The sequence below is a fragment of the Lissotriton vulgaris genome, chromosome 3_1, assembly GCF_964263255.1.
Source record: "Lissotriton vulgaris chromosome 3_1, aLisVul1.2, whole genome shotgun sequence".
NCBI lineage: Eukaryota > Metazoa > Chordata > Amphibia > Caudata > Salamandridae > Lissotriton > Lissotriton vulgaris.
This window is the reverse complement of record NC_141689.1, coordinates 292,005,872-292,018,300: the sequence shown is the minus strand read 5'-3', so window position 1 is coordinate 292,018,300 and position 12,429 is coordinate 292,005,872. Positions and strand designations below refer to the sequence as shown.

Below are 12,429 nucleotides of genomic sequence, written 5' to 3'. Positions count from 1 at the left end.
TGGGCCAGAGGTCTAGACTTCCACACCCTATGAGCCCAATCTGGGGCCAGCAGAAGGGCCTGTATTCAGTTCCAATTCGAGTTCTTTAGAATGCATCTCCCAAGGAACATGGAGGAGGGATCTGAGTCACACAAGAGGCAGGACACTGAGCGTTTTCAGAGTTGGACAAAAGAGCTACCAAGGACATGCCAGATTTGGTGAATAGCCCTTGAACCATTTGTGGGTGTAGGAACCATTTGTGATAGTCAAGATGACACCTGCTGAGATCATCTGCTCGCTTACTGAAGAACCCTGCTATAGGATTTGCCATTAGTAAGATCCTATTAGCACTAGTTAGAGCCTAAGCACCTCTACACAGAGAGGCATCGAGCCCAAGCCACCTTCACTGCTGTAGTACCACAGGGAGATCATGGTGTCAGTGAGTACATGACTACAATTAGCCCTGCTTAAAAGTAGAAATACATCATTCAGAGCCAACTATATGGTCCAGAGTCTCAACAGGTTTATGTGGCAGTGTTGATCCAATAGAGACCAGACATCCTAGATTTCTACCATATTCAGGTTACTGCCCCAGCTGAGGGATGATGCCTCTCCGACCATGGTCACCAATGGTGGGGGACAGAGCAAAATGGGCTGCTGCTCATAGGATTGTTTTGTGTCATCTACCACTCCAAATCTCTTTTGAAATGCAGACCCTGATGAAGAGAACTACCAATGCTGAGCACTCTGCAGTCCTATTTTCCATAGAAAACTCCATATATCCAACCAAGTGAAGGGCACCTGTAAATTGGAGAAGGCTAGTGAGACTATCAACCACAAAACTGCAGAGGATGAAAGAACAGCTTTCAGTCTAAAGAAATCAGATAATATCCTAAATGCCTAAGGTCCACTGAGGGGCCGGGAAAGGCCTTCAAAACAACAATATCCAGCATTGTTCTAATGAAGGACAGTCTCTATGTTGATTGGAGGCAGGATTTGGATATATTGATGGCAAACCCCAGGTTGAACAGCAGTGACAGTATGCTTTGCAAGTGGGTAGATACTAGTTGTGTTGAAGTATACATGAATTACTGACCTGTGAAGCTGGGCCCTAACTACGGCCCTGGCATTTGGTAAAAGCAGAGGGTCTGATATAAGACCAAATTGAAGGCCAAGCACAAATCTAAGGTGTTTCCTGAAGGACATTTACATGAAAGTGTGTTTCCTGCAAGTCCAAGAACGCAATCCAGTCCTCATTGTCCAATACCAAGGCCAACATCATCATTTTGAATTTCTCCTTCCTAGAGGAATAAGTTTAACTCCGTGAATCAGAATCAGGCATTAGCCTTCGCCTTTCAGAGGGACCATGAAGTAATGAGAATCACACCTTTGTCCCTATTCTGCTTCAGTCACTATTCCGATCATATGAACAGTACTAGTACAGCTGGTCATCTTTGCAAGCTCAGATTACAGGCAGTTCTTGTTCGCAAACATCTGCTATACTTCTTCATGAATCCCTAACCCTGGGCTGCTTTAGACTCACCTTAAAAATAAAAAAAGTTCTTGAAATGCTTAGTCTATAAAGCAACATCACAAAAACTTTCCAATTATCTAGGTATACTGCATAAGTCAGGGTCACGGAACAGTTCCTACACAACGTGTCTGTTGTAAAATAAATTATCAAACAGTCCTCATCTACTCAGAAGAATGTAATTTCTCAAAGTTCTTATTTGGAATGTTCTACTGACAGTCCCTTAATATCTATCCAGAGAGATGTGTGGACTGCAAAGGGTCAGAATAGTCCCTAACCTGTTAGATCACACAGCCTGAGAAAGTCCTGGTCTGGAGTCAGACAGTTCATGTCTTGCCCTACTAGCATGCTCTACAATCTGAAATCCTCAGGCAATTCTTGCAAAGTCATAACATTATACTGGCAATGCAAGAACAATACAGGCACCCAGATCTCCAAATAGTTCTTAAACTTTGTATCCACACTGGGAGTCTCATAACCAGACAGTTGAAAACAGGATCTTCAGATGGTCTGAAGAAGATCTTGAATTGCCAGTCCACAGGTTTGTGGTCCCTTCCACACTTACTGTACTGACAGTCCTACCTAAACCATATAAGATTACATGCTTTGGGGCTATAGACACAAAACCTAGTTTGACTGATCAAGGACCTGTCTTCATAAACCCCAAGGATGCAGCGTTACTATAAGGTCATCTATTGAGGTTCTATATGCTACTTCAGTAGAGATGAAGCGTTCAAAAAAGTACATTTGAAGAGTTTACTGTGCGCTAATGGTGCTTGTTCTGTGCTAAATTTATCGTACGTGAATATACAATTTGAATACCAGACATTGAGAATTTTTATATCTTTTCAGAATTTTCTGTGTGGAAAATGTTCACTGGTGTGATGATGAGCTTCACCTTTACAAACTGAAGCATCCACTTTTTTTCTTAACTGCCTTTAACAAATAACTTCGAAATGTAAATCATTTAACAATGGTCTGATATCGCTTGCGTGCACAGGAGACATTTTTATGTATAAATAATAAAGGATGCACTAAACCTCAATTCCCTGAAAAGGCCCATAAAAATATATATTTTTTTATTTTTGGTAGTTGGAAAATGGTGAGCGCACAAACCTATTATGTCCCGTTGGTAAAGGTAATACTGCATGTAGTTGGAAATCGCTTTAACAGAGGCAAAAATTCAAGTGTGATTGGTGAAAATTGCATTGTGCAGAGTTGCAGTAATTATGTAAACTTATTACTTACCAATCTTTGTGAAGTAGGTCAATTCATCTATCAAAACACAAAAAGAGAAACTATATTTCCCATAATATGACCATGGGGTACATTAAATAACCAAAGAAACCACCCAAAGCAAGACAATTATTCCAGTTGCCATTAGAAATTTAAAAAATGCAAGCAAGCAGAATGATGGTGGATGGTAACTTTTTACACACTTTAGGTACAATCAGATTAACATGTATGATCTTAAAAACTATATATGACAGACCATCTATCAACAAAATAAAAATTAGCAAATCTACATAAGTATTATAAATGTCATCGGTTAGCTCTAATTTTCAATTCCAGAATTGCAGCTCTCTGCGCAATCAGTGTGTCAATCAGATGTTCATTTGTGCTCAAGACACAAACAGCATATATAAATAACTCTGCATATAATAATGTGAAGTTCTACATAACTGCAATTAATTTAATTCCCACTGCAGGTAGCCTAATTTCTTAAAATTGCAATTGCAAGCATTGTATTAATAAGTTATCTTCACTATTTGCTTTTTTACTGGTTATATTAGAAAATAAAGTAATAAATAAGGTAATTCAAGTGTCCCTCAAAGGTAAACAATACACTTCTGTCCGTGTTTCATTTCTATTGTTAGTGTTTCTCTCTCAATTATCATATATAATAGGGGTTGTGGAAGCAAATGTCAACTCACACGGCACCATCATGTGTCACATGATATTAGCTCCTTTCACCTGGTCACCCAATGAGGAGCCGATATCGCACAGTGGCAGACTATGTACAATGAAAACTTCAGCAGAGAGTTTTTCAAACTCAATTCTGTGTAAGGCTGAGCACAGGTGATGTCCATCATTGTTTTGTAACCTACCCGGGACATCAGTGGCTGCCTTTGAAGCCTTGGTTTGTTATTTGTTTAAGGGGATTAGCATGGCTCACAGCAGGTACCCGCATAAAGTTCTGCCCCCTCTCATACACCACGCCCCCTTAGAAGCAGGTTTATAGCTAGCTCAGTGATGGTCTCAACACCCCGCCACTCCCGTTCTCTACTCTCACAGTGTGTTTTATTTGGAGGTTGGCAGGTCTGTGATAAGCAAAAAGTATAAGTGTTAAGAGTGAATAAGAGAGAGACATGGCATTATGATTATGTTAGACATCAACAGTTTTATTGACATTTTCAAATAACTGTATACACTATTAAACATACTACTGGAGAAACCACCGGCTGACTAACACAGCCCAGCATATGCTTAGCATATCAAATATATTATTTCTCACTATTATCTTGGAAGGAGATGCAACTGGGCAAGTGCAAGACTTTGTGAACCCTATTAATATTCTATTTGACAGACAATAAGAATTTAGAACAGGGAGAGGTATTAAAAGCACAATAGATTCAGAGGACAATATCACCTCCTCCGATGAGGGTAAATAGTAAGACAGCCCAATTGATATGTATAACAGAAATGTTTTTTAAATGAGCACAATCGAAAGTAAATGGATACATAATATAGATGTAATGCTGTGATCAATAGGCATAACAAAATAGTGTTGTGTTAATTGTGGATCGATGTGTGTGCAAGAAAATAATAAATGCGAATATGACGATATTAAAAAAAATAAAAGCCACATTGTAGTGCAAATCACGAAAAAAAAACAAATGAAAAGTAAGGTCTTCAGAAACCTTAAGGAAGAAGGCACATATATCTCTGCACTTTATCTTGGTATAAGGGTGCATCAAACGAGACACTGGGATATTTTATGAAAAGCATTCTAAATAGACTTCACTTTTGCTCTCCCTAACGCAGTATTGCCTAACACCTTATTTCCACTGCCGTTGTATATGTGAACAAATGTATAGCTATGGAGATCACCCAAATGTCATATCTTGACAAATGCACTTTAACAAGTACTATTCAAAGGTATTCTGAGCTAGCTGATCTTCGTTTACAATTTATTTCTACTGGATTCCTGTATTAATTTTTTGCGGTATTATCCCTATACACATTTTTGCTTTAAAGCTAAGGAAATAAGAAAAAGGCAGTGCTCATACTGTTATTTGCATTTGTATACAAATCAGAATCTTTATATTTCGCATTTCAAAAAAAAATTCTCGAAAATATAATTTATGGTCCGTTATAAAGAAGTCTCTTTTAGTATCCAGTCACTTTGCGATTTTAACATTTTATCGGCCTCTGTACAATATATTATAGTTTTTATTAACTGAAATAAACTTACTTTGACATAGTCTGCAGTAGCAATAAAATGTATGTTAGCAAATATCTGAACCCTAATATAGGCCTTGCTACTTTGATCTTAGTGAACATAAAGCCAGTCTGCAGCTTTTAATCTCGAGCTGATCCTCTCTTTAGACACATCTTCAGACAGCTTTAGCATGTCAACACAATATATGTGAGTATATGTATCGGGTAATTGTGTAATATGGCCCAATATAGCAATCAAGGAAGGTCAGGAGACCTCATAAACCACAAGACCAAAGGGCGTTTTGATTGTAAATGTTACTAGAATCCCCACTCAGTCTCACTCTGGGGAAAAAACGTTGCCCTTTCAGAAGCAACAGCATCAGCCTTAAACGAGCAATGGCAAATCCATCACGATTGGCTTATAACTGGAAGTACCTCATCAATGATTGAAGAGTTTAAGCACTTAATCACACATCATACATGCACTCACTCAAGCATCCATTCCCTCTTGCAACCATTCATCCCCCCAGTGATTCATTCATGTACACACCCACTCGCCCATCTACAATACTTCATAGGCACACAATCAATGAGGAGGCACTTTCATTTATAAACCAGGACTATAGGATTTCCCAATGCTGGTTTGAAAAGAACTGCACTGAACCACACATTGGAAGTTTTGAGTGGAGGGACATCGAATCACATACAAACAACAGTTTATTTCATATACGGTCATCGCAAACAATTACATACATGATCATTCTGTTTTACATTTATGGAAGTGTGTGCATACAAATGGATGCAAAAAAGCAGAAGGTAGAATGGCATAACTGTACTTTCACCACCAAGATTGCTTGCAAATTACGACGGAGAGGTAAAAATGAAAATGGAAGACAGCTACAAGACAATACCTTTTATAATTTGAAACAAAATATGTACTTTTTGGAAAAGAAAATATTTCATGTTATAATAATAATACTAATAATGTTTTCAATGTCCATTATTTTTTGTGGATTGTTCTTTCTTGCTCATTTCGACCGATTCTATTACGTGACATCCTCATACACTAATATTCGTTTCTTCAAGTTTTAGTTTAGTCACAGAGTGGAGAACATCATTAACAGATTAGCCACTCACCAAAACGCTGATCGACTACACAAAATGTACACAATTTCCCAAAGTCAAATTGGAGACAAATTCACTTGAACTTTGACACATTCGCCCATTCACCCGCTTAAATACCTTGATCAGGAGAGACACACATTTTGAAAAAATCTTTGGAGACTAGTTTTCATAAGAGCTGCAGGCATATCTAATTTCCGATGCAGATCATGATACATGTTTTAATACCCGTGTAAATGTTGTTTTTCTTTAATCTCATATTTCATATTTGATACATTTCCTCAAATGCAGAATTTACTGAGAAGAGATCATATAAAATAGGGCATTGAATCAACATATATCTCTTTACCTATTACACAACATTTAGGTAGACTAGGAACTACAATCGAGCTCGGATTGCTCTCAAATGAAACTTTTATCTACCATCAGTGATGACAATAATAAGCTCATATCAAAGCAAATGGCACAAAATAGCAGAACATTTTGGAAAACACATGATAATCACCAACTCTTAGGTTCTGCCATATTAACCTGGACAAGCTAAGGCTCTAAAAATTGCTTGTGGTTTTAACTACAGAAAGGAACACTTGGAAACAAAGAAGATGAGAACAGCCATGAAAAGACACTTTTACATATTGATGGGCTAAATGATGCTTCTAGTTCACAGTATTTCATTATCAAACTTCCCAAATTTCATAGTAAAGCACTTGTCAAAATCTGTTGCCAGGAAATTGAATAAGGATTTTACCTTAACTTCATTGAAGCAATAGTGTACTTTGTCACATCCGCCTGAATAAATTAATAGAGGAAGCAGAAAAGGCCTGCTTATGAAGATGGTTTGTCTTCGTTCCCCCAAACCTTTTGACTTCACCCCTACTGTTTTTGATGATCCCGTTTATCCTGCCCTAGGTCTCTGTGCATTTTACCACTGCTAACCAGTGCTAAAGGTCATGTGCTCACTCCTTAAAACATGGTAACATAGGCTTATCTCCAATTGACATATTTAATTTGTTTGTAAGCCCCTGGGAACGTGGTAATTTAAATTGCCATTTCGACCTGGCAAAATAAACCTTTTGCCATGCCCAATCCTTCCTTTTTAATAAATATACTTTATCCTTTGGGGAGGCCCTAAACATCCCCTTTGGGCATGGTGCAATTTATTTAAAAAGTAGTATATTTAAATTGAAGTTTTACATGTCCTGGTAGTGAAACATCCTTATATCCAGTTTTCACTACAGCAAGGTCTACCTCTCCCATAGTAAAACAGTTGAGTTGCCTTATTACATGTAATAAGCTGCACCTTCCAAATGGGAACTGGTAACCAGTTCATGTTTGGTGTCTTTGGAATTGTAATGAAAAATCCTCTTTTATCATAAAGTCGGATTTTATATTACAATTTTAAAAATGACAATTTTAGAAAGCTGGCCTTTTCCTGGCTTAGCCATTTAGTAGTGCCTGCAGCATGTCTATTGTTTTGTTTTTTTTTTACTTTGAAAATAATTATTATTATTACAGCACACCACACAGTAGAATACTTAACAGTGCATTCAAATTATAATTTATTTTTACATATATTACATACAATTTAAGCACAATTTACGTAATTTAGGCACAGCATTGCAAATTCAATCAAGTAAGACAGCAAACAGAAAAAAGGGAAAATATAAAAAAGGAGAAATAGGTCGATGCAGATTATAAACAAGGGAAAAAAATTACAAATTACAAATACAGGAGCGGTTTAACACAATCGGCATACCTTGCACAACAGAACCCCCAGATAAAGAGAGATAAACATCCCTACCTCTGTATGCTGTTCAATCCATTTTTCCACTGCTCGATAGGATTCCAGATTTTACCCCCTAGTATTCTGCCCCTGTGACCTTTCCTGGCATAGATTGCACTTTCTAGGTTATAAGCGGCCAACAACCTGGCTAGCCAATGAGGAAGAGTTGGGGGTACCTTATCTAACCAATACTGTTATGTTATGTTACATTAAAAATTCTTATAGAGCGCACTTACACCGAACGGTTTCATGGCGCTAGTGGCAAAATAGAGACAAACAGAGAGAAGTGCAGGTAACGGAAAAGAAGAGGGGAGAAAGGGGAGGAGAGTACCCAATCATGTGCCTTGCGAAACAGATAGGTTTTCAGAAGAGATCTGAAATGAGCGTAAGAAGTAGTAAGTTTAAACTCTAGAGGGAGCACATTCCAGAAGGAGGGGGCAAGGAACGAAAATCTGAGCCCTCCGTACTTCTTGCGCTTAAAAAAGGGTGTCGTAAGCAAGGCAAGATGGGAGGACCGGAGGTTGCGCGATGGAGAGTAGTGATGGAGTAGAGAGGAGATGAAGGCTGGGCCGAAGCCGGCCAGAGCTTTAAAAATAATACAGCCTAGTTTAAACTCCCAGCGCTTGGCTACCGGGAGCCAGTGAAGGGTTTTAAGCAAGGGACGGACATGGTGGTGCTTAGGCTGATGAAAGATCAGTCTTGCAGCCTGGTTCTGTACCAGCTGCAGACGCAACTGGTTGGCAGGGATACTGACATAGAGGGAATTGGCATAATCTATCCTGGAGATTACGAGAGCCAAAAGTACCAAAATGAGGGCCTCCGTAGTCAGGAAGGAATACTTGGCTATACATATACGTAGCACCGCCATAGCCATAGCCATAAAAAGAAATTCTGCATGCCGGCCCCCAGGTTCTGCATTAACCCCCATGATGAATAAATCCGCTGTGAGGGTGATCTTGATCCCCAATGAGGTGTCCATAAATTTTTCAATCACCCTAAGAAGTGTAAAGAGCTGTGGAATTATGTCCGCCTCACTGGAGTCACAGCGTGAGTAGGTAGTGCCTACATTCCCTCCCACTGTGCTATCCTTGCATGTGTGTAATACAAAGAATATATCGTCTTGAAATGTTGTGCTTGTAGGGGGGCCGAGCACAGTATGGTTCGCCCCAAGCCCAGGGACACCGGCAACCCCTCCTGAGTGATGCCTAATTTCTCTGCCCATTTTGTAGCATATTTCTCAAGGTCATCTGATTTGGCTGCAATCAGTTCTGCGTAAAACCGGCGTATTGTGCAGTCCACCCTGCCCTCAATAGTATCTAGAATACAATTGTGGCCAAACCCTAAGGTTCCACCGTTTTTGCTAGCAATAAAACTCCTGACCTGTAAGTATTTAAAGAAGCTCCTGCTATCTATGCCATACTTAGACTCTAGTTCCGAGAACTGAAGCAATCCGTCAGGGTCCAGGAGATCTACTTTCTGAATGCTACACATCCCCCAATCTGACATCACTGAGTCCCTAAATATTTCCACTGGCAGGGAGACATTTGTTAACATATGAGTGTATCTGTTGAACCTCCCAATGCCGAACTTCTTGGAAAAAGCAGCCCAGATTTTATATGCCGCTTGTAATGTCTTAAACTTTGTGTGCTTATAGTAGCTAAAATCAATGCAGTTTAAAAATCCGTTCCCTGCTTCACTCCCCAACAGGATAGCATATAGGTTGGTATACCTGGGTCTACTTCCCAGGTATACCAACCTGCTCTTATCCCTGCTCCACCTATTAACCCCTGCATATATTGGAGGGCCGCCGCCCAGTAGTACATTTTAAAATCTGGGGTCCCCCAGCCCCCTCTCTCCCTAGGCAGAGTGATATAGCGATACACTCTCCTTGTTTTGCCATGGGCCCAGATAAACCTATTCAGTATGTGTTCTATTCTCCAAAACCATTTGGGCTCAAACAGCGGTATTGCCCTAAACAGGTAGAGGAATTTCTGCAGTATAAGCATTTTTATTATATTTGTATGGCCCACTTATGTTAGTTGTAAATTATGTAGCCTTTCGAGGTCCCCTTTAACTTTCTTTAATAATGGCTCCACATTCTTCTCTACCAGGCTATTTAAGTCCGATGTGATCCTTATCCCTAAATATACAGCCGACGGAACCACTCTATCGTCATTGCAAGGGGTGGCAAAGTTCTTAACTATCTGAGTTTTGCCCCTGTTGATCGCGTAACCTGATATTGCCCAAAAACCGCTGGCCTCCAGGTCAATCTCCTTGACTGCCTTAGATGGGGACGATGTAATGATGGCGTCGTCGTCTGTATACGCAAGAGTTTTATACTCTTCTCCGTGCATAATGATGGGTGGGATCTTATTATTGTATTCTTGCCTACGTAGCAGTGGAGCCATATATAGGGCAAAAAGTAATGGAGAGGAGGGGCACCCCTGCCTGGTCCCCCGCTTAATCTGCAGCAAGTTGGTGAAGCCTCTATTAATTTTTACTCTAGCCGATGGATCTCTATACAGGGCCTGCATCGCCCCTACATACCCTTCTCCTATTCCGCACCACCTCATAGCCATCCACAGGTAGTCCCAGGCGACCCTGTCGAAGGCCTTCTCTGCGTCTAACATTATGGCCACGGCAGGGTCCCCTGAGCCTCTGTTGCATCGAACAGTGTTGTCATCTGTCTTATGTGCCGTGTTGTGCCATTTCCGGGGATAAATCTGTGCTGTGTGGCACTGACCAGACTCCCTATCACCTTGCCTAACCTTCTTGCTTGTACTTTAAAAAATATTTTTGCGTCTGCATTCATGAGTGTTAGAAGCGGGACCCTGGCTGGCCAAGACTCGCGTCTAGGCCAGTCAGGGATCACCATTCCTAAGTCAGGGCAAGGGAGTTACACGCCAAGATAACCCCTACTCGCCCTCTAGGTAACGTGGCGCGAGCAGCAAGGCTAAACTTGGAGGCGATACGAGTTAAGTATTTGCGCACGCACCCCAGCAACAACACCCAAGGCCCACCACAAAGGAAACTCCACACAAGGTTATGTAAAAATAGCCTTTGTATTACAATAAACACATTAGATAAAAACACACACTTTACAATGTGCCAGGGGCACGGGCAGAATTTACAGGGGATAATGTACAGGACAGGGCCACCTGGACCACTGTCAAGGGTATGCACTTTTAGAAGTAACACTTTTAAAAATAGCACTTAGGATGTAAAACTGTAGCACAAAAATAACATACAACCAGTCACTACTGGTACCAGGTGAGCACCACCTATGCAACCCTCACTATCTTAGGAGATTACACTAGGGCAATGCGGGGTGGGCACCGGCTTTAGATTCAAATATTTAGCGAAGTGGGCACTCGCTCGGGGTGCCAACACAGAGGCAAGGTCCCTGGCAGGGTGGGCACCTGCCAGCGGACAAAATACTCAAATCAGCGAGGTGGGCACTCGCTAGGCAGGCGCTAGGGGTAAATAAAGCGCTCTTCAGTGCTAGGAGTAAAAATAAAGCGCTCCCAGCGCTAAATGCAAAATACAGCGCTCTTAAGCGCTTGAGGGGAAATCAAAGCGCTCCCAGGTGCCCTCAACAGGGCAGAGTTCCAGCAAGTCCAGCAAAGGTCCTTTCAAGGGCAGAGGGCAAGGCTGGGCCCAGAGCCAGCACACTGGGTCTCCAGGCAGGGAGACACCCCAAGTGGCAGTCCTCTGGCCCAGCAGCAGCAACAGCAGCCCCCTCAGGATCCTGGAACAAGAACGACTTCAGTGGGGACACAGCCCCATTTTTATACACCAAATCCTTTGTTCTGGCACAGGGTGGGGGCAGACCCAGTCGCAGCTGGTCCTTGAGTACCCTTGATGGCCCAACCACCCCTTTCTTTCACTGGCAGGGCTTGGGACATCAGTCACACCACAGGGGGGCGGAGCCAGCATTGTGTGGGGAAAGCCCAGCCCATCCAGGACACAGGTACACTCCTCCCACACATCAGCATGCTAATGTCCTACTCACCACCGGGGCAGACCCATCCAGACTCCTGGAGCCAGGCTCACCAGCCTGCTCCAGCCAATCACACGCCAGGCATATTTTACACTAATATGCCAACTCCTAGAAGTTGCACTTCTACATATGACACACTCATGCAACACACACCATTGCGAAGCATTCACTCTCACAAGTTCGCACATATCAGATTCGAACCTGTACACCCCACGCATCAGGAACTACCAGGGACACATACATTCCCCATGCATTCCTATGGGAGGGCAGGCCTATCTCCTCACATGCACTCAGAGTGCGCACGCACTTTCCACTGGGACACAGTGCGCAGAACCCAAAAATCACCATCACCAGGTCACCATTACAAGCAAAAAGTCTAGGGGTGAACCTGCCATAAGGGCCAAGTCCAACACAACCCCCTTCCAGCCAAAACGCAGGGGAGAACAATCACCATCGTGATGGACTTCCCTGCTTGGGGCGATAGAACACGGACGCGGGCCCGCAACTGCAGATACACCCTCCTGTTCTACGCCACGGTGAACCCATGGGATTCCTTCTCAACACACTGTCTGG

The 12,429-nt window shown here is 41.8% G+C and overlaps 1 protein-coding gene across 2 annotated transcripts in view; it reads right to left on the bottom strand.

Annotated features, from left to right (window-relative positions):
* The window catches only part of MALT1 (MALT1 paracaspase), a 619,135-nt gene that overhangs the window by 175,570 nt on the left and 431,136 nt on the right, over window positions 1–12,429 (bottom strand). For both annotated transcript variants that reach the window (XM_086960480.1, XM_086960479.1), the window contains one exon: window positions 2,759–2,785. In XM_086960480.1, the coding sequence (XP_086816606.1) occupies window positions 2,759–2,785 (27 nt within the window). The remainder of the gene's footprint in view (window positions 1–2,758; window positions 2,786–12,429) is intronic.